Here is a 25478-nt window from a genome sequence, read left to right on the forward strand (position 1 = left end):
GGGGGCAGATACTGAGGCGATACCTAAGAGTTCAGGGAGGAGGAGGAAAGCAGTCCCGTGGTGGACGAAGGATTGTGGGGCAGTTGTGAGGAATATAAACAAGACATTTAGAGTACTGAAAAGGACATATAACTTCCAACATCTGATTCAGTATCAGCAGGCCCTGGTGAGGAGAACTATCCCTCAGTCTGATTCAGTATCAGCAGACCCAGGCCCTGGTGAGGAGAACTCTCCCTCAGTCTGATTCAGTATCAGCAGGCCCTGGTGAGGAGAACTATCCCTCAGTCTGATTCAGTATCAGCAGACCCAGGCCCTGGTGAGGAGAACTATCCCTCAGTCTGATTCAGTATAAACAGGCCCTGGTGAGGAGAACTATCCCTCAGTCTGATTCAGTATAAACAGGCCCTGGTGAGGAGAACTATCCCTCAGTCTGATTCAGTATCAGCAGGCCCTGGTGAGGAGAACTATCCCTCAGTCTGATTCAGTATCAGCAGGCCCTGGTGAGGAGAACTATCCCTCAGTCTGATTCAGTATCAGCAGGCCCTGGCTCTGGTGAGGAGAACTATCCCTCAGTCTGATTCAGTATCAGCAGGCCCTGGTGAGGAGAACTATCCCTCAGTCTGATTCAGTATCAGCAGGCCCTGGTGAGGAGAACTATCCCTCAGTCTGATTCAGTATCAGCAGGCCCTGGTGTGGAGAACTATCCCTCAGTCTGATTCAGTATCAGCAGGCCCTGGTGAGGAGAACTATCCCTCAGTCTGATTCAGTATCAGCAGGCCCTGGTGAGGAGAACTATCCCTCAGTCTGATTCAGTATCAGCAGGCCCTGGTGAGGAGAACTCTCCCTCAGTCTGATTCAGTATCAGCAGACCCTGGTGAGGAGAACTCTCCCTCAGTCTGATTCAGTATCACCAGGCCCTGGTGAGGAGAACTATCCCTCAGTCTGATTCAGTATCAGCAGGCCCTGGTGAGGAGAACTCTCCCTCAGTCTGATTCAGTATCAGCAGGCCCTGGTGAGGAGAACTATCCCTCAGTCTGATTCAGTATAAACAGGCCCTGGTGAGGAGAACTATCCCTCAGTCTGATTCAGTATAAACAGGCCCTGGTGAGGAGAACTCTCCCTCAGTCTGATTCAGTATAAACAGGCCCTGGTGAGGAGAACTATCCCTCAGTCTGATTCAGTATAAACAGGCCCTGTTGAGGAGAACTATCCCTCAGTCTGATTCAGTATCAGCAGGCCCTGGTGAGGAGAACTATCCCTCAGTCTGATTCAGTATCAGCAGGCCCTGGTGAGGAGAACTATCCCTCAGTCTGATTCAGTATCAGCAGATCCAGGCCCTGGTGAGGAGAACTATCCCTCAGTCTGATTCAGTATCAGCAGACCCTGGTGAGGAGAACTATCCCTCAGTCTGATTCAGTATCAGCAGACCCTGGTGAGGAGAACTATCCCTCAGTCTGATTCAGTATAAACAGGCCCTGGTGAGGAGAACTATCCCTCAGTCTGATTCAGTATAAACAGGCCCTGGTGAGGAGAACTATCCCTCAGTCTGATTCAGTATAAACAGGCCCTGGTGAGGAGAACTATCCCTCAGTCTGATTCAGTATCAGCAGACCCAGGCCCTGGTGAGGAGAACTATCCCTCAGTCTGATTCAGTATCAGCAGGCCCTGGTGAGGAGAACTATCCCTCAGTCTGATTCAGTATCAGCAGGCCCTGGTGAGGAGAACTATCCCTCAGTCTGATTCAGTATCAGCAGGCCCTGGTGAGGAGAACTATCCCTCAGTCTGATTCAGTATCAGCAGGCCCTGGCTCTGGTGAGGAGAACTATCCCTCAGTCTGATTCAGTATCAGCAGGCCCTGGTGAGGAGAACTATCCCTCAGTCTGATTCAGTATCAGCAGGCCCTGGTGAGGAGAACTATCCCTCAGTCTGATTCAGTATCAGCAGGCCCTGGTGAGGAGAACTCTCCCTCAGTCTGATTCAGTATCAGCAGACCCTGGTGAGGAGAACTATCCCTCAGTCTGATTCAGTATCAGCAGGCCCTGTTGAGGAGAACTATCCCTCAGTCTGATTCAGTATCAGCAGACCCTGGTGAGGAGAATTATCCATCAGGTGAAGAGGTCATGTTTCCGTTGGTTCTGTAACACCATTGGAAGGGCGACACCTGTGGGAGAAGTGTGGTGGATGATCAAGAGGATGAGTCGGGTCAGAAGGGATTGGGAGACTACAGAAAGATAGGAAGGGTGTTGATCCATCTGGAGAGACTACAGAAAGATAGGAAGGGTGTTGATCCATCTGGAGAGACTACAGAAAGATAGGAAGGGTGTTGATCCATCTGGAGAGACTACAGAAAGATAGGGAGGGTGTTGATCCATCTGGAGAGACTAAAGAAAGATAGGAAGGGTGTTGATCCATCTGGAGAGACTACAGAAAGATAGCGAGGGTGTTGATCCATCTGGAGAGACTACAGAAAGATAGCGAGGGTGTTGATCCATCTGGAGAGACTACAGAAAGATAGGAAGGGTGTTGATCCATCTGGAGAGACTACAGAAAGATAGGAAGGGTGTTGATCCATCTGGAGAGACTACAGAAAGATAGGAAGGGTGTTGATCCATCTGGAGAGACTACAGAAAGATAGGAAGGGTGTTGATCCATCTGGAGAGACTACAGAAAGATAGCGAGGGTGTTGATCCATCTGGAGAGACTACAGAAAGATAGCGAGGGTGTTGATCCATCTGGAGAGACTACAGAAAGATAGGAAGGGTGTTGATCCATCTGGAGAGACTACAGAAAGATAGGGAGGGTGTTGATCCACCTGGAGAGACTACAGAAAGATAGGGAGGGTGTTGATCCATCTGGAGAGACTACAGAAAGATAGGGACTGTGCCCTGCGACCCAATGTACACCTGGCCCACCATCGATCTGGACTGTCTCTATGACCATGTTCAACTGTACAGGGAAACAGTCCCCATCCTTGCCAATACTCTCGAGGACGTCGCTTTAAACCGCAGTCCGACCTCTCCACCCAGGAACAGCAGAGCAATCTCCACCCCGAAAAAGATCACCGGGACAATACCCCGACCAGCACCCTGGAACTCACAGCCACGACCACAGCACCACCAACCTCAATGCCCACCACAGCCAGCGCAGCACAGACCACCCCAGCCCAGCTTCAGAGCCACCCAGACGAGGCCTCCCTGCCCCCCACCGCAGACCCGCACTTGGAGGAGGCGCAGGCACAGGCTGTGAGAGGAGCAACTGGCCCAGCCCCCACCAACCAAATGAGTGACATTAAACATGCTGAGTCTACTATGCTCACATGTGATAGGCTGAGGGTCATGGTAAGATGAGCACAAGAACTCCACCATCCTCACACTACACCCACCCAAGTGGCATGACACAAATTATATTTAAATACTAAACAAATCACATTTGCATAATAAGAGTTTACTTTAATTGAAAAATCTTATTTTAATAGTTCTTGTTGGATTGTGAGTGTTTGTCTCATTTTGAAGGTAAAGAAAAAAAAAAAAAAAGTTATGAAATCTTTTTACGTTGCATGTTGGAATTTACAAGGATTGAAGTCCTCTGCTTTTGGACTAAAGAGCAGAAACCCAGACTTCCTGAAAGAAATGGATGATGTTGATATTGTAGCACTACAGGAAACATGGTGCAGAGGTGATGTTTCCACTGGCTGTCCACTAGGTTATAGGGAGATAATCATACCATCCACTAAATTAAAAGGAATCAAACAGACTACTTCCTCACCGACCTAAACCCAGAGTCTCTCAGAGCCTTCACAGTCAGCCCACTAACACCTCTCTCAGACCACAGTAAAATCACAGTATCTGAGACGAGCAGAACCCAACCATGAAGCATCACGGCCCAAAAAGCAATTAGTAGCCAAAAAATACAATCTCTCCTGGACAACTTTTTAGCCTTAACATTCTCCTACAGCAATGAAGGTGTAAATTTGGCTGTTTAGAACATAAACTATATATTTGACAAATTAGCCTCCTTGGCTAATTTAAAGAAGCATAAGAGCAAACCAGAAATAACAGATATTGAAAAATGGTTTGATAATGATTTCAAAAATCTAAGAAAGTCATTGAGAAATATATCTAATCAAAAACACAGAGAACCAGACAACAAAAATATACGCCTTCAATATGGGGAAACACTGAAGCAATACAAACACACCCTAAGAACAAAAAAGGAACAGCACATTAGAAATCAGCTGGATGGAATTGAGGAATCCATAGAATCAAACCACCTCTGGGAGAATTTTTATAAATTAAACAAACCTCATCATGAGGAATTGGCTATCCAAAATGGGGATATGTGGAGAAATCACTTTGCAAACCTCTACAGCAATATAACAAAGAGCCCAGAACAAAAAGATATACAAGAAAAATTACAAATCCTTGAATCAGTAGTCAAAGACTATCAGAATCCTGTGGATACCCCAATTACAGAAGAATAATTATTGGAAAAACTATGCACTCTCCAACCCAAAAAGGCCTGTGGTGCTGATGGTATTTTAAATGAAATGATCAAATATACAGACCACAAATTCAAATTGGCTATACTCAAACTCTTCAACATTATCCTCACTGCAGGTATTTTCCCCGATATTTGGAACCAGGGATTGATCACACCAATCTATAAAAATGGAGACAAATTTGACCCAAATAATTACAGAGGAATTTGCGTTAACAGCAACTTGGGGAAAATTCTCTGCAGTATTATAAATAGCAGACTACATCATTTCCTTGACAAACACAACGTCCTGAACAGAAGTCAGGTTGGATTTCTAAAAAAATAAAAATCGTACAAAAGACCACATTTGCACCCTCCACACTAATAGATAAACAAGTCAACCAAAACAAAGGCACAATCTACTCATGTTTTGTAGATTTCAAGAAAGCATTTGATTCAATTTGGCATGATGGTCTTTTTTTATAAACTAATAGAAAGTGGTATTGGAAGGAAAACATGATTTTATTAAATCAATGTACACTAAAAATAAATGTGCGGTTAAAATTGGCAACAAGCAAACAGACTTCTTCTCTCAGGGACAGGGAGTGAAACAGGGCTGCCCAATAAGTCCAACACTTTAACATCTACATTAATGAATTAACAACAACAAACAGACTTCTTCTCTCAGGGACGGGGAGTGAAACAGGGCTGCCCAATAAGTCCAACACTTTAACATCTACATTAATGAATTAACAACAAGCCAACAGACTTCTTCTCTCAGGGACGGGGAGTGAAACAGGGCTGCCCAATAAGTCCAACACTTTAACATCTACATTAATGAATTAACAACAAGCCAACAGACTTCTTCTCTCAGGGACGGGGAGTGAAACAGGGCTGCCCAATAAGTCCAACACTTTAACATCTACATTAATGAATTAACAACAAGCAAACAGACTTCTTCTCTCAGGGACGGGGAGTGAAACAGGGCTGCCCAATAAGTCCAACACTTTAACATCTACATTAATGAATTAACAACAACAAACAGACTTATTCTCTCAGGGACGGGGAGTGAAACAGGGCTGCCCAATAAGTCCAACACTTTAACATCTACATTAATGAATTAACAACAAGCCAACAGACTTCTTCTCTCAGGGACGGGGAGTGAAACAGGGCTGCCCAATAAGTCCAACACTTTAACATCTACATTAATGAATTAACAACAACAAACAGACTTATTCTCTCAGGGACGGGGAGTGAAACAGGGCTGCCCAATAAGTCCAACACTTTAACATCTACATTAATGAATTAACAACAGCAAACAGACTTATTCTCTCAGGGACGGGGAGTGAAACAGGGCTGCCCAATAAGTCCAACACTTTGACATCTACATTAATGAATTGGGGCAAAAACATTAGAAGAAATCGGCAGCACCTGGTATCACCCTACACAACACTAAAATGAAGTGTCTGCTGTCAGGACCTGGTTACGAACTCGGGAAAGGGAGGGAAACGAGGCACAGGTGCAAATAATAATCTGGAAACAGGGGAAAACAAAAAGGTCAAAAAAGCACAATGGGGGCATCTAGTGGCCAAAACCGGAACAATCCTGGCCAAATCCTGACAGTCTGCTGTACGCAGATGACCTGGTGCTGCTGTCTCCCACTAAAGAGGGGTTACAGCAGCACCTAGATCATCTTCACAGGTTCTGTCAGACCTGGACTCTGACCGTTAAACCTAAAAAAATACAAATATAATGATATTCCAAAAAAAGGTCTGGAAATAAGGATGACAAATATAAATTCTATTTGGACACAGTTCTATTAGAACACACCAAAAACTACACATATTTAGGACTAAATATCAGCAACACAGGTAGCTTTCACATGGCGGTGAATGAGCAGAGAGACAAAGCAAGAAGAGCATTCTATGCCATTAAAAGGAACATCAAAATCGAAATTCCAATTAGAATCTGGCTCAAACTTTTTCAATCAGTTATAGAACCAATTGCTCTATACGGCAGTGAGGTATGGGGTCCAATCTCTAATAATAAATTTACCAAATGGGACAAACATCCAATCGAAATACTGCATGCAGAGTTTTGCAAGACTGTATTGCAAGTGCAAAGAAAAACTCAAAATAACGCACGAAGAGCAGAATTGGGCCAATACCCCCTCCTCATTCGAATAGAAAAAAGAACCATCAAATTTTACAACCACCTAAAAACAAGTGACCCCAAAACATTCCATCACACAGCTCTGCAATGTCAAGAGATGAAAAAAGAGAAGAGTCCCCTCAGCCAGCTGGTTCTGAGGCTCAGTTCACCAACCCAAACCAACCCCATAGAGCCTCAGGACAACACTCAGCCACCTGGTTCTGAGACTCAATTCACCAATCCAAACCAACCCCATAGAGCCTCAGGACAGCACTCAGCCAGCTGGTTCTGAGGCTCAGTTCACCAACCCAAACCAACCCCATAGAGCCTCAGGACAGGACTCAGAAAATCTGGCCCAACCAAATCATCACAAAACAAAAATAAAAATATATCACCTATTGGAAAGACACCACAGTAAACTTTAATGCTATTTGTCTCTAAACAGACAGTACATGGGGGCAGACTATCTGACCACTGTGACTGATAGAAAACTGAGGAAAACATTGACTAGGTACAGACTCAGTGAGCACAGTCTGGCTATAGAGACCGGTCGTCACAGACAAACCTGGCTGCCCAGAGAGGACAGGCTGTGCTTACTCTGCTCCAGGGGAGAGGTAGAGACAGAGCTGCATTTCCTACTACACTGTGACAAATACTCAGACCAAATTCCCAAAATTATAATTCAATACAAAGAATTTTAAACTATAAAAGATGAAGAAAAAAATCCAATATTTATTGGGTGAAAAGCCAAAATGTGCAGTTTTGGCAGCCAAATATGTGTCCTCCTGCCACAGCCTGAGGGACAGCCAGTGAAAAGTGCAAAGTAATGTCGATAATATTTCCCATCGTGTTTTGTCTTTCATACAACGTCATGTGTCTTCTCAGTCATGTTGACACTGGTCCACTACCAGGTCATGTGTCTTCTCAGTCATGTTGACACTGGTCTACTACCAGGTCATGTGTCTTCTCAGTCATGTTGACACTGGTCCACTACCAGGTCATGTGTCTTCTCAGTCATGTTGACACTGGTCCACTACCAGGTCATGTGTCTTCTCAGTCATGTTGACACTGGTCTACTACCAGGTCATGTGTCTTCTCAGTCATGTTGACACTGGTCCACTACCATTGCTTTAATGTATTGTTATTCTCATTAATATTGTTGTTGTAGTTGTTGTTAATGGTAGTCCCATGTCCACTACTACTATTATTATTGCTGTTGGTCCCACCATTTATTTATATATAAATATAAATGTTTATTTTATTTTTTATTTTTCGATATATATACACTTTACAATGTAAGTAATAATGAACTTGCCATGTCAATAAAGTCAATTGAATTGAATTGAAATGAATTGATAGGGAGGGTGTTGATCCATCTGGAGAGACTACAGAAAGATAGGGAGGGTGTTGATCCATCTGATTGGTTTAAGAGACGTCTGGATACTGTGTATCAGGATTTTATGGTTTTAAAGATGCAAGGACAGGACGTACTGGGTCAGTATTTGAAGTGGAGGAACATGGGTTCGCAATCAGGAAACACATTACAGATCATCTGGCTGTATATACGGCTGAGATGATGGCCATACTGTTGACCTTGCAGTGGGTGGAGGAAGTTAAACCAGAAAGAGTAGTTATTTGCTCTGATTCATGTTCAGTGTTAATGAGTCTCCAGTGCTTTAGGTCACGTAGTAGACAAGACCTGCTTTATGTGGTGCTACAAACCCATGGCAGGATTAGACAGATGGGTATACAGATAAGATTTACTTGGGTCCCAGCCCATGTGGGGGTGGAGGGGATCGAGGCAGTTGATGTACTGGCTAAACAATCACTTAGTAGTGGGGATGTTGAGGTTGTGGTTTCAATGAGCAAGGCAGAGGCAAAAAGCCTGATATGGACAGTGATGGTGCAGAGATGGCAGGAGCAGTGGAATAGAGATTCTGAAGGTGGGCAGAGAGAAGTTGTGGAGGGGAGGACGACAGGAAGGGACAGAAGAGAGGATGCTATTTTTACAAGATTAAGGATGGAACACAGCCAGTTGAATAGGTCTTTAAATGTGATAGGAAAGCATCCAACAGGAAAGTGTGAGTATTGCCAGGAAACAGAGACCGTGGAGCATACAGTATTGCCACAGTGTGGGGAAAGAAAGAGGCTGAGATCTAGTATGAGGGAGAAGGGGATACAGGAAACCCCACTGAAGAAGAAGCAGCAGCATGGTGTCATTTCCTGTTTTCGGTGCTAGGCTGGGTCTAATTTCTTTGACTGCGTCTCTTGTCTCGGTCTTAAATCTCCATACTTTTTGTTGTTGTAGTAGTACACTAGTACACTTTCTCGCATGGATTTCAACTCTAGCCAATGCTTACTTCATTCATATATCCAGGAACCAATATCCAAAGTGGGTACTTAGAAAGACCCATTAATGCATATGAGGGGGTACTTTGGGGGCACTATGGGCAGAGCAAGATGTGATTGGGCCGACAATGACCAAAATAGGTTGAGAACCACTGGACTAGGCAAGTATTAGATGGTACATTAACAATCCCAACAATAATCATCCATTAGCCAAGATGCCCAAAATATTACTGTCCCATGCTTGTTGAAGCCAAAAGATGAATCATTATCTGTCTCTAAAGGCATTGTAGACTACTTAATTTCCATGCGAAGCACAACTTCCAACCCATAACGGTCTTTAGATTCCCTATAAGAAAATAAGTGTGTAAGCAAGGTAACTCCACTAGTCTTGCATTGATACAGTAGATTATTGTGTCCTATGTATCAGATCATGTAAATGTAATTCATGTTATATCTTCATTTAGAATAAATAATCAAACTGTTTTTCTTTAGATGCTATCTTTGAGAAGAAAAAGAGCCAGGCTGGTTTACAGAGACCTGACTAGAGGCGTGACAGTGCCGACACCCCTGCCATCAACTTGGATCGGTGAGAAAGTTGCTCTGTTCACTTCTGTTCCACCTAATTTAACCAGGATAGTCAACTCAGTAACACGTGTTGCTACTCTTTAGCGAGTACTGGGAGAACAGAGCCGGTTCCCTCTGCAGCAGAAGTTGTGCCCAGCTGCAGTGATGCACCTCTATCATAAAAGAAAAAAGGAAGGCAGCGGATGTTGAGGCCTGGAAGGAGGGAGATACTCTACATGCCTGCAGTGGAGCTGGACTGTCCTCCACTCCACACCATCAGCAGTGTATGTAGTGTTTTGGAGGAGGCTGAGTTATGGTGCGGTGGGAATTGTGGCTCAGATAAATAACCAGTTGGAGTTATGGAAGGTAATGAATTTTAACTTATGTCAACAAACCTGTCAACTTCTGGCTTTAATAAACAATTGCTTCCCAGTCAACAATGTTGATCATGTATAGGGCTGTGGCACTCACGATATTTTGTCAGCCGGTGTTTATGAAGCAAATGGCTGTCGCTCTCATGGTAATTGACCGTTAATTGACCGTTAAATTAACAAACACATTTAGCATCTTCCAGCTTGCAGACCTTTGGAAAATCTACATTTTTTTAAGTATAATAAATGCATGTAATATAGCCTACACCATCACAATAAATCCATGATTTATTTTTGGCAGGTCTAAAGAAGCATGACATAAAGAAAATGTATATTTCAGAAGAACAGAATAGCATACTGAGTTGTCCTCATGTTAGGTCCTGATGTGGCTATGCCAAATGGCTGTGGGCTACACTAGTTCATTTAGCAGACAAGATTTGCTTATAATTCCGTGGCATTATTTTATAGTATGAAGAATAGAATTGAATCAAATATAAATCATATTTTCTCCAAACGATTTGAGGGAGTGCGCACATGCGGCTATTCTGTGTTGAGCGGTTAGGGATAGGTACTGCTATATGCTTAATTTAGAGTTATTAATAGAACTTTAGAAGTTGTGATACAAACGTTGGGCGATATGTTTAATGTTTAATACATTGTTAGGCTGCATGATGCAACTCTAATGATGATTTGAAAAAAGTTGCTTGAAAGGCATGTAGACACTACATCAGTGTCTCATTCACAATTTGACAACCACTTGATAATGCCTTGAATTTCAAGTCGGCATCCCCTTTGTGTCGCTGTAATGCACCCCAAAAAAAACATGCCTTTTGCAGCCAGTGTCCGTTGTGCCCTTCTCCCTAAACATTTATATGCAATGAGCCTGACCCAACAGATCAGAATTTTTAGCTTAAAATGTTGGTAAACTATTAGGCTATTTCTTCACATTAAAAACGCAGCAATGCGCACACGGCAGTAGGTAATAAGCGCTAATGTTGCATTAAAGGAAAATACCATTATCAAAAGTGACCACAAATGCGATTATGCAGGTAATGCTTTTATTATAAAGGTGCATTTATTTGGTGAAAATAATCTTCCCCAATCTTGAAAGTCACGCGCTGCTTATGTATACCAGTTAGGCTGTTCACCCTTTGTAAAGCGGATTAACGATGCTTAATTTTAATAAATTAATTGGACACTTTAGTCGTGATCCAAACCTTATCAGAACATATAGGCCTATGGGCTAGGCTACAAGGATGTGTGCGTCTATGATTTGAGAAAGGCATTGTTTCTTATGCTGGGCATCATTCAAAAGTGATAATATATCATATATAGCGATAGGCTAATATTGTCACCCATCAAGCTATTCTTGATTTAATCTTCTCTTTACATATACTAAATAATATTTGTGTGAAATGTGTTTTTAGAATGGACCGTTATCATGCACATGTATCGAAATGGGCAGTGGGGGAAAAAATTGATGTAATCTATTTAAAATAGCGAATGGAGGCCTAGTAGGCCTAGTCTATAGAAAGCTGATGGGATCCTCCTCTTTTTAATAAAGGCCATCACTCTGTTTTCTCAAGCAATTGCCTATAGAAATTTTGCGCAACATGAACTCATGGGATCTCATTAAGTGTTTGATTTGATTTTTGACACATTTGCATAGATGTCAAAGTGATTAGAGGGACAATGGAGTGCTGAGTACCAGGCAGTTAGCCAGTTTGATAGGCTACTAATGACCATCAGCAGCATCATAGCTTGGAGAAGCCTAATTACCGTGACTAAATGGTCACGTGGAATTTGACTGCCTTCATGACTCGTGACCTCCGGTGTGGCGGTAATACGGTCACCGCAACACCCCATGTCATGTACATACAGTTCACTTTCTATAAAAGTTACAGTTCCCTGCAGTGGTAAGGTAAATGTGACAAAATCTCTCGTGCAAAGCACAGAGTTGATTTGGAGTTTTCTAATAACTTGTGCAATGAAATATCCCCCTGATAGTGTAGTTTCAAATCTGCAACTACTGTCGTCTGTTCTACAACAACTTTGTGTCTGCCTGTTTGTCTTAGTCAGGGCAGTTCAACCCATGTGTTCCTGTGGTCCTACGATGGCAGTGGAGGAGACAAGATGACCATGACTGTCACAGCCAGTACAACTCTATTCTGACTGTTAACATTAGAGGTAGGACTTATATTACATTTGGAAACTAAGACGTCTGTGTCCTTCACCATTTTGCAAAGAGTATCAGAGCATCCAGTGTAGCAACACCATGTTCAGAGACAGTTTCTCCCTCAAGTCATAAGACAGAGTATCAGAGCATCCAGTGTAGCAACACCATGTTCAGAGACAGTTTCTCCCTCAAGTCATAAGACAGAGTATCAGAGCATCAAGTGTAGCAACACCATGTTCAGAGACAGTTTCTCCCTCAAGTCATAAGACAGAGTATCAGAGCATCCAGTGTAGCAGCACCATGTTCAGAGACAGTTTCTCCCTCAAGTCATAAGACAGAGTATCAGAGCATCAAGTGTAGCAACACCATGTTCAGAGACAGTTTCTCCCTCAAGTCATAAGACAGAGTATCAGAGCATCCAGTGTAGCAGCACCATGTTCAGAGACAGTTTCTCCCTCAAGTCATAAGACAGAGTATCAGAGCATCAAGTGTAGCAGCACCAAGTTCAGAGACAGTTTCTCCCTCAAGTCATAAGACAGAGTATCAGAGCATCCAGTGTAGCAACACCATGTTCAGAGACAGTTTCTCCCTCAAGTCATAAGACAGAGTATCAGAGCATCCAGTGTAGCAACACCATGTTCAGAGACAGTTTCTCCCTCAAGTCATAAGACTGTTGATGAAAACTGAACGGACTCTTTGCTGCTATGGCAACTACTGTACTTAATATACTGTAATCTACTTATTTCATTGTATTGTGCACACTATGCTGTATTCCTGCGCAAATGACAATTTTGATTTAATTTGATCTAGTTTACCATAACCCTGTTCACTCTGTAGTTTTGATGAAAATATGGAGTCATTTTGAAAGTTCTTAGGAGACATGCATCTCACCAACATCGGATGTAATGTTTAGCAATGTAACGGAATGTCTGGAAGAGCTCATGATGTCTGGCTGCAGTTTTATAACTGTGAGCTGGAACCTGTCACTCTGATCCTCCACAGACTGGCCTGCCACCCCCCAACTGTGAGCTGGATCCTGTCACTCTGATCCTCCACAGACTGGCCTGCCACCCCCCAACTGTGAGCTGGAGCCTGTCACTGATCCTCCACAGACTGGCCTGCCACCCCCCAACTGTGAGCTGGAGCCTGTCACTCTGATCCTCCACAGACTGGCCTGCCACCCCCCAACTGTGAGCTGGAGCCTGTCACTCTGATCCTCCACAGACTGGCCTGCCACCCCCCAACTTTGAGCTGGAGCCTGTCACTCTGATCCTCCACAGACTGGCCTGCCACCCCCCAACTGTGAGCTGGAGCCTGTCACTCTGATCCTCCACAGACTGGCCTGCCACCCCCCAACTGTGAGCTGGATCCTGTCACTCTGATCCTCCACAGACTGGCCTGCCACCCCCCAACTGTGAGCTGGAGCCTGTCACTGATCCTCCACAGACTGGCCTGCCACCCCCCAACTGTGAGCTGGAGCCTGTCACTCTGATCCTCCACAGACTGGCCTGCCACCCCCCAACTGTGAGCTGGAGCCTGTCACTCTGATCCTCCACAGACTGGCCTGCCACCCCCAACTTTGAGCTGGAGCCTGTCACTCTGATCCTCCACAGACTGGCCTGCCACCCCCCAACTGTGAGCTGGAGCCTGTCACTGATCCTCCACAGACTGGCCTGCCACCCCCCAACTGTGAGCTGGAGCCTGTCACTCTGATCCTCCACAGACTGGCCTGCCACCCCCCAACTTTGAGCTGGAACCTGTCACTCTGATCCTCCACAGACTGGCCTGCCACCCCCCAACTGTGAGCTGGAACCTGTCACTCTGATCCTCCACAGACTGGCCTGCCACCCCCCAAATGCCGCAAACAGATATTTCAGTGGACCTCCTGCGCCAGTTTGCAGCCCCGCAGCTGGAGTGGGGAGTGTCTTTGAGGGGGATTACCTTTCCATAAATCCAATACATGCTGGAAGGTAGTTATTGTATTTTAAATTGAAAATCAAACAATATATGTAAGTGTTCTTTAATATGAGGAGTATTATTTTTTATCTTTTCTATCTCCAGACAATTGAGCTCTACCGGAAACTCACAAATGAGTCATTTGAGGAGTTCAAACACTGGCAGTTTGAACGAGAGACTGTCAGGGATTTGGCGCCACTGACCTCGGATGGAACAAAGTGCCTTCTCGGTCCATAGGTATGTCAATGATAACAATGAATGGACAACTATAGAGTCTCATTAAGCTAGGATTCTTATTTTCATTCAGTGTTGTTCATCATTTATAAGGGGAAATATATCCAACCTCGGTTGTCTTTCTTATATACACTACCGTTCAAATGTTTGGGGTCACTTAAAAATGTACTTGTTTTTTTAAAGAACACTTTTTGTCCATTAAAATAACATCAAATTGATCAGAAATACAGTGTTGACATTGTTAATGATGTAAATGACTATTGTAGCTGGAAACGGCTGATTTTTAATGGAATATCTACATAGACGTACAGAGGCCCATTATCAGCAACCATCACTCCTGTGTTCCAATGGCACGTTGTGTTAGCTAATCCAAGTTTATCATTTTAAAAGGCGAATTGATCATTAGAAAACCATTTTGCAATTATGTTATCACAGCTGAAAACTGTTGTGCTGGTTAAAAAAGCAATAAAACTGGCCTTCTTTAGACTAGTTGAGTATCTGGAGCATCAGCATTTGTGGGTTTGATTACAGGCTCAAAATGGCCAGAAACAAAGAACTTTCTTCTGAAACTCGTCAGTCTATTCTTGTTCTGAGAAATGAAGGCTATTCCATGTGAGAAATTGCCAAGAAACTGAAAATCTCGTACAACGCTGTGTACTACTCTCTTCACAGTACAGCGTAAACTGGCTCTAACCAGAATAGAGTGGGAGGCCCCAGTGCACAACTGAGCAAGAGGACAAGTACATTAGAGTGTCTAGTTTGGAAAACAATAAGGACAATAAGTCCTCAACTGGCAGCTTCATTAAATAGTACCCTCAAAACACCAGTCTCAATGTCAACAGGGATGCTGGCCTTCTAGGCAGAGTTCCTCTGTCCAGTGTCTGTGTTCTTTTGTCCATCTTTTCTTTTTATTGGCCAGTCTGAGATATGTCTTTTTCTTTGCTACTCTGCCTAGAAGGCCAGCATCCCGGAGTTGCCTCTTCACTGTTGACTTGGAGACTGGTGTTTACTTACAAGCCCTTAACCAACCATGCAGTTTTAAGAAAATACTCCCCCCCAAAAGGTAAGAGGATAAGCAATTAATTAAAGAGCAGCAGTAAATAACAATGGCGGGGATATATACAGGGGGTACCGGTACAGAGTCAATATCAGTGTGCGGGGTACCGGTGTCAAGGTAATTGAGGTAATATGTACATGTAGGTAGAGTTCATAGTGACTGCATAGATAATAATCGAGAGTAGCAGCGGTGTTCCGGAGGGGAGGGAAATGCAAATAGTCTGGGTAGCCATTTGATTAGCTGTTCAGGAGTCTTATGGCTTGCGGGTAGAAGCTATTTAGGAGCCTCTTGGACATAGACTTGGTACCGCTTGCCGTGCTGTAGCAGAGAGAACAGTCCATGACTAAGGTGGGTGGAGTCTTTGACCATTTTTAGGGCCTTCCTCTGACACCGCCTGGTATAGAGGTACTGGATAGCAGGAAGCTTGGACCCGGTGATGTACTGGGCCGTACGCACTACCCTCTGTAGTGCCTTGTGGTCGGAGGTCAAGCAGTTGCCATACCAGGCAGTGATGCAACCAGTCAGGATGCTCCCGATGGTGCAGCTGTAGAACCTTAAGGATCTGAGGACCCATGCCAAATTGTTTGTCTCCTGAGGGAGAATAGGTTTTGTCGTGCCCTCTTCACGGCTGTCTTGGTGTGCTTGGACCGTGTTAGTTTGTTGGTGATCTGGACGCCAAAGAACTTGAAGCTCTCAACCTGCTCCACTACAGCCTCGTCGACGAGAATGGGGGCGTGCTCGGTCCTCCTTCTCCTTTATTCCACAATCATCTCCTTGGTCTTGATCACGTTGAGGGAGAGGTTGTTGGCTTTGCACTACACGGCCAGGTCTCTGACCTCCTCCCTATGGGCAGTCTCATCGTTGTTGGTGATCAGACCTTCCACTGTTGTATCATCAGCAAACTTAATGATGGTGTTGGAGTCATGCCTGGCCGTGCAGTCATGAGTGAACAGGGAGTACAGAAGGGGACTGACCATGCACCCCTGAGGGACACCTGTGTTGAGGATCAGCATGGTGGATGTGTTGTTACCTACCCTCACCACCTGGGAGCGGCCCTTCAGGAAGTCCAGGATCCAGTTGCAGAAAGAGGTGTTTAGCCCCAGGGTCCTTAACTTAGCAATTAGCTTTGAGGGCACTATGGTGTTGAACGCTGAGCTGTAGTCAATGAATAGCATTCTCACAGAGGTGTTCCTTTTGACCAGGTGGGAAAGGGCAATGTGGAGTGCAATAGAGATTGCATCATCTGTTGATCTGTTGGGGGGGGTATGCAAATTATGGTGGGTCTAGGGTTTCTGGGATAATGGTGTTGATGTGAGCCATGACTAGCCTTTCAAAGCACTTCATGGCTACAGACGTGAGTGCTCCGGGTCGGTAGTCATTTAGTCAGGTTACCTTAGTGTTCTTGGGCACAGGGACCATGGTGGTCTAATTGAAACATGTTGGTATTACAGACTCAGACAGGGAGAGGTTGAAAATGTCAGTGAAGACACTTGCCAGTTGGTCAGCGCATGCTCGCAGTACACGTCCTGGTAATCCGTCTGGCCCTGCGGCCTTGTGAGTGTTGACCTGTTTGAAGGTCTTATTCCCATCTGCTGTGGAGAGCGTGATCACACAGTCGTCTGTAACAGCTGATGCTCTCATGCATGTTTCAGTGTTACTTGCCTCGACGCGAGCATATTTATTTAGCTCATCTTGTAGGCTCGTGTTACTGTGCATCTCTCGGCTTTGCTTCCCTTTGTAGTCTGTAATAGTTTGCAAGCCCTGCCACATCTGACGAGCGTCGGAGCTATTTTAGAACGATTGTCTTAGTCCTGTATTGACGCTTTGCCTGTTTGCTAGTTCGTCGGAGGGCATAGCAGGATTTATTATAAGCTTCCGGGTTAGAGTCCCGCTCCTTGAAAGCGTCAGCTCTGCCCTTTAGCTCGGGGGAATGTTGCCTGTAATCCATGGCTTCTGGTTGGGGTATGTACGTACAGTCACCGTGGGGACGACGTCCTCGATGCACTTATTGATAAAGCCAGTGACTGATGTGGTGTACTCCTCAATGCCATCGGAGGAATCCCAGAACATATTCCAGTCTGTGCTAGCAAAGCAGTCCTGTAATTTGTCCTTTAATTCATCATCACCCATTGTAATGCTCCTTATTTTTTCTGATTGTACTTTACATTTCAGTTCACTAAGTGTACCAGGTGTGTGACTGGTAGCGGGCTTGCTGACATAGAACAGATGGAGAGGTTAGAACATTTGTGAAGATCACAAAAGAGATGACACCAACTCATCGTGTTGACGCCCTCAAAGATGCCCTCTACTACGCATCCAGGGTCAAGGAGAAGCAAGGTATAACTGTATAACTGGAAATCAGTTAAGTATTGAGACAACCTATTGTTCAGGATTGTGTTGATAACATTTTGCCCCCCAAAAACGCTGATGTTATAGCACCGGCAATACAACTCCGTCGGCAGAAGGTCCTGATAGAGGAAGCCGAGGCAAAGAAGCAGTTGATGGTGTTGCTTAACCGCATTCTAGGTTAGATTCCAGGTGTTTTATTTATATGTAATGATCCTTTTCTGCAAATTCAATCAGATTAATTGGCAGCAGGGCTTCATTATCATGAGACAAGGCTTTCTCCCACAGAGCTCATCTTTATGGAATGGTTTGCCGATGTGAAAGAGTCAGATCTTCAAGTCTAGACTGAAGACTTCTCTCGTCTGTCGGTCCTATGATTGAGTATCGTCTTGCCCATGGGTGGGAAGGTGAACAGAAAGGTACTAGCCCCCACAACCCACCCCACCCATAAACCTTGACATCCTAAAACATGAAAGCCATCTGACCCTAGAGTGTTTTGTACCCTCTATAGCCATTGCGGTCTTTGCCTGACCCTGCTGGTCATCTACAGTATGAACGTTTGAACGTGTGTTTGTGTGTCCTATGCCGTTCTGATTATCCATCTGTCTGACAAGCACACCAAGAGCTGCTTGTATATTGTTCTTCTGACTCTGCATTGCTTGCTCTTTGGTGTTTTTAGACAGGGTATCTGTAAAGTACTATGTGATGCTGTTTTACAACTGCTGATGTAAAAAGGGCTTTATAAAATACATTTGATTTGATGATGAAATCCTTGCTGTGGTTTCACTGACAATTTGATATTTGAGTAAAATTCCTCACATTGTCCATAAGATATTTCTCTCTAACCTGTGAGCATTGCACATGTAGAACTCAGCACAACTGCCAGTGTGGTTTATTATGTTCTGCAACCCTTGATTATGTCGTAGGCAGCACCCAGTCGGACGTGGAAGTTTGGACCCGTAAGACGAAGGAGACCCTCACAGACAAGAGGACGTTGTTCCTTACCTGGCAGGAGAGATGCGTGGAAACTCCCGCAGAACAACAGTAAGTCGCATAAGCAGTTGCTACATCTCTGACCTAAGGTTTTATCCCGTCTCTAAACACCCCTTTCTGTCTGGCTTAGCCTGTGTCCTAGTCTCACCATCTCTAAACACCCCTTTCTGTCTGGCTTAGTCTGTGTCCTAGTCTCACCATCTCTAAACACCCCTTTCTGTCTGGCTTAGCCTGTGTCCTAGTCTCACCATCTCTAAACACCCCTTTCTGTCTGGCTTAGTCTGTGTCCTAGTCTCACCATCTCTAAACACCCCTTTCTGTCTGGCTTAGCCTGTGTCCTAGTCTCACCATCTCTAAACACCCCTTTCTGTCTGGCTTAGTCTGTGTCCTAGTCTCACCATCTCTAAACACCCCTTTCTGTCTGGCTTAGCCTGTGTCCTAGTCTCACCATCTCTAAACACCCCTTTCTGTCTGGCTTAGTCTGTGTCCTAGTCTCACCATCTCTAAACACCCCTTTCTGTCTGGCTTAGTTTGTGTCCTAGTCTCACCATCTCTAAACACCCCTTTCTGTCTGGCTTAGTTTGTGTCCTAGTCTCACCATCTCTAAACACCCCTTTCTGTCTGGCTTAGTCTGTGTCCTAGTCTCACCATCTCTAAACACCCCTTTCTGTCTGGCTTAGTCTGTGTCCTAGTCTCACCATCTCTAAACACCCCTTTCTGTCTGGCTTAGTCTGTGTCCTAGTCTCACCATCTCTAAACACCCCTTTCTGTCTGGCTTAACCTGTGTCCTAGTCTCACCATCTCTAAACACCCCTTTCTGTCTGGCTTAGTTTGTGTCCTAGTTTCACCATCTCTAAACACCCCTTTCTGTCTGGCTTAACCTGTGTCCTAGTCTCACCATCTCTAAACACCCCTTTCTGTCTGGCTTAGTCTGTGTCCTAGTCTCACCATCTCTAAACACCCCTTTCTGTCTGGCTTAGTCTGTGTCCTAGTCTCACCATCTCTAAACACCCCTTTCTGTCTGGCTTAGTCTGTGTCCTAGTCTCACCATCTCTAAACACCCCTTTCTGTCTGGCTTAGCCTCACCATCTCTTGCATCTGCATAGCTACTTCCTGTTACTTTATACACTTATCACCCATTTCTGCTTTCAGCTGACCCTTTCCACTACATAACCCAGAAACATGAGTACCCCCCTTGCTTTAATCTATTGTACATGAAGTACCAACACTCCACTCTGCATAATCCACTCTACACTCAAAGGGATGTTGCCTTCCTAACTGGTTAGTTGTATGTTGAGATGCTTTCATACTGTTTACATTTTCACTTAAATATCTGTATAATATTTTCAAGGTCTGACATGGTGTCCCCGGCAATCACCGATGAAAGGAACGCTCAGTTGACTACTCAGCTTGAAAAGTAGGATGTTGTCTCTATATTTGTCCCACTGTATTGGGGCTACAGCTTGAAAAGTAAATAGCTTTTTTTAGGATGTTGTCTCTATTTGTCCCACTGTATTGGGGCTACTCAGCTTGAAAAGTAAATAGCTTTTTTTAGGATGTTGTCTCTACATTTGTCCCACTGTATTGGGGCTACTCAGCTTGAAAAGTAGGATGTTGTCTCTATATTTGTCCCACTGTATTGGGGCTACTCAGCTTGAAAAGTAGGATGTTGTCTCTACATTTGTCCCACTGTATTGGGGCTACTCAGCTTGAAAAGTAGGATGTTGTCTCTATATTTGTCCCACTGTATTGGGGCTACTCAGCTTGAAAAGTAGGATGTTGTCTCTACATTTGTCCCACTGTATTGGGGCTACTCAGCTTGAAAAGTAGGATGTTGTCTCTATATTTGTCCCACTGTATTGGGGCTACTCAGCTTGAAAAGTAGGATGTTGTCTCTACATTTGTCCCACTGTATTGGGGCTACTCAGCTTGAAAAGTAGGATGTTGTCTCTATATTTGTCCCACTGTATTGGGGCTACTCAGCTTGAAAAGTAGGATGTTGTCTCTATATTTGTCCCACTGTATTGGGGCTACTCAGCTTGAAAAGTAGGATGTTGTCTCTATATTTGTCCCACTGTATTGGGGCTACTCAGCTTGAAAAGTAGGATGTTGTCTCTATATTTGTCCCACTGTATTGGGGCTACTCAGCTTGAAAAGTAGGATGTTGTCTCTATATTTGTCCCACTGTATTGGGGCTACTCAGCTTGAAAAGTAGGATGTTGTCTCTATATTTGTCCCACTGTATTGGGGCTACTCAGCTTGAAAAGTAGGATGTTGTCTCTACATTTGTCCCACTGTATTGGGGCTACTCAGCTTGAAAAGTAGGATGTTGTCTCTATATTTGTCCCACTGTATTGGGGCTACTCAGCTTGAAAAGTAGGATGTTGTCTCTATATTTGTCCCACTGTATTGGGGCTACTCAGCTTGAAAAGTAGGATGTTGTCTCTATATTTGTCCCACTGTATTGGGGCTACTCAGCTTGAAAAGTAGGATGTTGTCTCTATATTTGTCCCACTGTATTGGGGCTACTCAGCTTGAAAAGTAGGATGTTGTCTCTACATTTGTCCCACTGTATTGGGGCTACTCGATATAGGTTCTAAACCTTTTAACATAAATGTTCACGTTTCAGCCTGGAGAAAAGGTTGAAGGTCATGGAGAAGAGAAACCGGATTGTACGCTGGTCTCGTCAACACTGTGCAGCAATTTTGGAAAAGTCTGCAGACTAAGATGATTCTCTGTCTGCTGGCTACAATCCATAGACTGGTCCTGTAGCGCTCTTCCTATTGTGGCCTGGTCAGAAAGTCTGCAGACTAAGATGATTCTCTGTCTGCTGGCTACAATCCATAGACTGGTCCTGTAGCGCTCTTCCTATTGTGGCCTGGTCAGAAAGTCTGCAGACTAAGATGATTCTCTGTCTGCTGGCTACAATCCATAGACTGGTCCTGTAGCGCTCTTCCTATTGTGGCCTGGTCAGAAAGTCTGCAGACTAAGATGATTCTCTGTCTGCTGGCTACAATCCATAGACTGGTCCTGTAGCGCTCTTCCTATTGTGGCCTGGTCAGAAAGTCTGCAGACTAAGATGATTCTCTGTCTGCTGGCTACAATCCATAGACTGGTCCTGTAGCGCTCTTCCTATTGTGGCCTGGTCAGAAAGTCTGCAGACTAAGATGATTCTCTGTCTGCTGGCTACAATCCATAGACTGGTCCTGTAGCGCTCTTCCTATTGTGGCCTGGTCAGAAAGTCTGCAGACTAAGATGATTCTCTGTCTGCTGGCTACAATCCATAGACTGGTCCTGTAGCGCTCTTCCTATTGTGGCCTGGTCAGAAAGTCTGCAGACTAAGATGACTCTCTGTCTGCTGGCTACAATCCATAGACTGGTCCTGTAGCGCTCTTCCTATTGTGGCCTGGTCAGAAAGTCTGCAGACTAAGATGACTCTCTGTCTGCTGGCTACAATCCATAGACTGGTCCTGTAGCGCTCTTCCTATTGTGGCCTGGTCAGAAAGTCTGCAGACTAAGATGATTCTCTGTCTGCTGGCTACAATCCATAGACTGGTCCTGTAGCGCTCTTCCTATTGTGGCCTGGTCAGAAAGTCTGCAGACTAAGATGATTCTCTGTCTGCTGGCTACAATCCATAGACTGGTCCTGTAGCGCTCTTCCTATTGTGGCCTGGTCAGAAAGTCTGCAGACTAAGATGATTCTCTGTCTGCTGGTTACAATCCATAGACTGGTCCTGTAGCGCTCTTCCTATTGTGGCCTGGTCAGAAAGTCTGCAGACTAAGATGATTCTCTGTCTGCTGGCTACAATCCATAGACTGGTCCTGTAGCGCTCTTCCTATTGTGGCCTGGTCAGAAAGTCTGCAGACTAAGATGATTCTCTGTCTGCTGGTTACAATCCATAGACTGGTCCTGTAGCGCTCTTCCTATTGTGGCCTGGTCAGAAAGTATACAGGTACTGCAGCCAATTTAGTGTTGTTGAACACTGCATCACTCCCTGGCAGATCACTGCTGTTATCTACGTCTCATTCAGCCAGGTGTTTTGAACTATATGAAAGATTTCTATCAAACTTCACGATTTTCATGACCATTTCTTAAAATTGTTTTTCAGATGGACAAACCATTGCTGTGCGGCTCTCCAGAAAATTCAAGCGTACATCAGAGAGAATAAAACCGCAGATCAACGCCTACAATGGAAGGAACAAGTCACCTTAATTCCCCCCAAGACAGGAGTATGTGAAGGTTCTCCAGCAAGACCATCCAGTCTGGTCCCAGGTGTCCAACAACCTGGGGGACAGTCTGCTCCGGGCAAAGCAGTGTGCAGTGATGCTGCATAACATGTGCCTTAGGGCAGCGGAGGAGAGGCACACAATACAGGCAGACCTACACAATGGCCTTTTGTATTGCCAGCAAGAGCTGGGGCTTTTTAAAGATGCATAACATGTAAAATGCAGAACATATTAAAGCTCCAGCAAGCATTTTCAATGTTGGCTGATGATGGCTCAGTCAGCACAGATGTAAAAGAGGACAGTGAATCAGAAGATGAAAGTGGTTGAGGAATGAATGTCTGTGTGTGTGTGAGTTTTATAGGGCAAACTATACACTGAGTATTTCTAACATTAGGAACACCTTCCTAATATTGAGTTGCACCCCCCCAGCCCCCCTTTTGCCCTCAGAACAGACTCAAATTGTTAGGTAATGTCACCTGTACCCCCGCACATTGACTCGGTACCAGTACCCCCTGTATATAGCCTCGTTATCGTTATTTAATTGTTACTTTTGTAAACTTTATTTAGTAAATGCATTTTCTTAACTCTATTTTCTTAACTGCATTGTTGTATAAGGGCTTGTAAGTAAGTATTGTAAGTATTTCATGGTCAAGTTTACACCTGTTGTATTCGGCGCATGTGACAAATACAATTTGATTGGACTCTACAATGTGTGGAAAGCGTTCCACAGGGATGCTGGCCCACGTTGACACCAATGCTTCCCACAGTTGTGTCAAGTTGGCTGGATGTCCTTTGGGTGGTGGACCATTCTTGACACACGTGTGAAAAACCCAGCAGCGTTGCAGTTCTTGACACAACGGTGCGCCTGGCACTTACTACCATAACCCCGTTCGAAGTCATTTAAATAATTTGTCTTGCCCATTCACCCTTCTGAAGGGCACACAATCCATGTCGCAATTGTCTCAAGCCTTAGAAATCCTTTAACCAGTCTCCTCCCCTTCATCTCCACTGATTTAAATGTATTTAACAAGTGACGTCAATGAGGGATCATATCTTTCACCTGGAATCACCTGGTCAGTTTATGTCGTGGAAAGAGCAGTTGTCCTTAATGTTTATTACACTCAGTGTATATGTTTGTCATACTTGGGACAAGTAGGATGTTATGAAGAAAAATATGTTGGTAAGACAAGGCTATGTATGGAAGTCAGTGATTTATGTTACCTATACTGTAGGTTAATGAGGCAATACAAATGTGATGTGACCAACATATGGATTAAATGAAAGGGCCGAGATTCAACAAAACCTTAAGAAGACATTTCTTAACTGTCTTATGAAGAAGGTTTTATAACTCAAAAAGGTTATTGGAAATGTTATTGTGCAATTTCTTATGTTTCCCATTAAGCATAAAGTTGGGAAGGAATTAGATTCTTGAAAATGAAGTTATTGGATTTGTTCTTAATTCCAAGATGGCTAAACTCTTGTATTAAACTCGGTGAGAGAATAAGCTCATGTTTAATTGACTCACAAACTTCATCTGACATTTTCAGTAGGGTTATTTTAAACCCAAGAACATGTTTTAGAACCATTATCTTAGTATGAAATATGCTAACTTGTTTGCCATTTCTAGCTACAGTTGAAGTCGGACGTTTTCATACACTTAGGTTGGAGTCATTAAAACTTGTTTTTCAACCACTCCACAAATTTGTTGTTAACAAACTATAGTTTTGGCAAGTCGGTTAGGACATCTACTTTGTGCATGACACAAGTCATTTTTCCAACAAGTGTTTACAGACAGATTATTTCACTAATTCACTGTATCACAATTCCAGTGGGTCAGAAGTTTACATACACTAAGTTGACTGTGTCTTTAAACAGCTTGGAAATTTCCAGAAAATTATGTCATAGCTTTAGAAGCTTCTGATAGGCTAATTGACATAATTTGAGTCAATTGGAGGTGTACCTATGAATGTACTTCAAACTCAGTGCCTCTTTGCTTGACATGGGAAAATCAAAAAAAATCAGGCAAAAAATAGTTGACCTCCACAAGTCTGGTTCATCCTTGGGAGCAATTTCCAAACGCCAGAAAGTACCATGTTCATCTGTACAAGCAATAGTATGCAAGTACAAACTCCATGGGACCACGTAGCCGTCATACCACTCAGGAAGGAGACGCGTTCTGTCTCCTAGAGATGAACGTACTTTGGTGCGAAAAGTGCAAATCAATCCCAGAACAACAGCAAAGGACCTTGTGAAGATGCTGGAGGAAACGGGTACAAAAGTATCTATATCCACAGTAAAACGAGTCCTATATCGACATAACCCGAAAGGCCGCTCAGCAAGGAAGAAGCCACTGCTCCAAAACCGCCATAAAAAAGCCAGACAACGGTTTGCAACTACACATGGGGACAAAGATCGTACTTTTTGGAGAAATGTCCTCTGGTCTGATGAAACAAAAATAGAACTGTTTGGCCATAATGACCATTGTTATGTTTGGAGGAAAAAGGGGGATGCTTGCAAGCCGAAGAACACCATCCCAACCGTGAAGCACGAGGGTGGCAGAATCATGTTATGGGGGTGC

General features: G+C 44.2%; 1 protein-coding gene across 10 annotated transcripts; it reads left to right on the forward strand.

The window, feature by feature from the left end:
- Window positions 1-766: 766 nt before the first annotated feature.
- Window positions 767-24404, forward strand: LOC118942027 (uncharacterized). Of its 10 annotated transcripts, XR_016489276.1 has the most exons (12): window positions 2680-3338; window positions 9469-9562; window positions 9646-9824; window positions 11987-12098; window positions 13090-14057; window positions 14149-14280; window positions 15233-15340; window positions 17507-17671; window positions 17771-17860; window positions 17969-18099; window positions 18607-18724; window positions 22783-24404. XR_016489276.1 is itself a non-coding variant. In XM_090212026.1 (6 exons), exons 4-6 carry the CDS (start codon window positions 17599-17601, stop codon window positions 23006-23008), a joined length of 417 nt encoding a protein of 138 aa, XP_090068152.1. In that variant the 5' UTR covers window positions 13534-14057; window positions 14149-14280; window positions 15233-15340; window positions 17507-17598; the 3' UTR covers window positions 23009-24404. The 10 variants fall into 10 exon arrangements, 3 of the variants coding, with proteins under 3 accessions (XP_090068151.1, XP_090068153.1, XP_090068152.1); XR_005037888.2 differs by lacking the exon at window positions 15233-15340 and having other exon boundaries at window positions 767-3338; XR_016489275.1 differs by lacking the exon at window positions 15233-15340 and having other exon boundaries at window positions 13046-14057.
- Window positions 24405-25478: the final 1074 nt, after the last annotated feature.

The sequence above is a fragment of the Oncorhynchus mykiss genome, chromosome 20, assembly GCF_057628025.1.
Source record: "Oncorhynchus mykiss isolate SJ-2025 chromosome 20, ASM5762802v1, whole genome shotgun sequence".
NCBI lineage: Eukaryota > Metazoa > Chordata > Actinopteri > Salmoniformes > Salmonidae > Oncorhynchus > Oncorhynchus mykiss.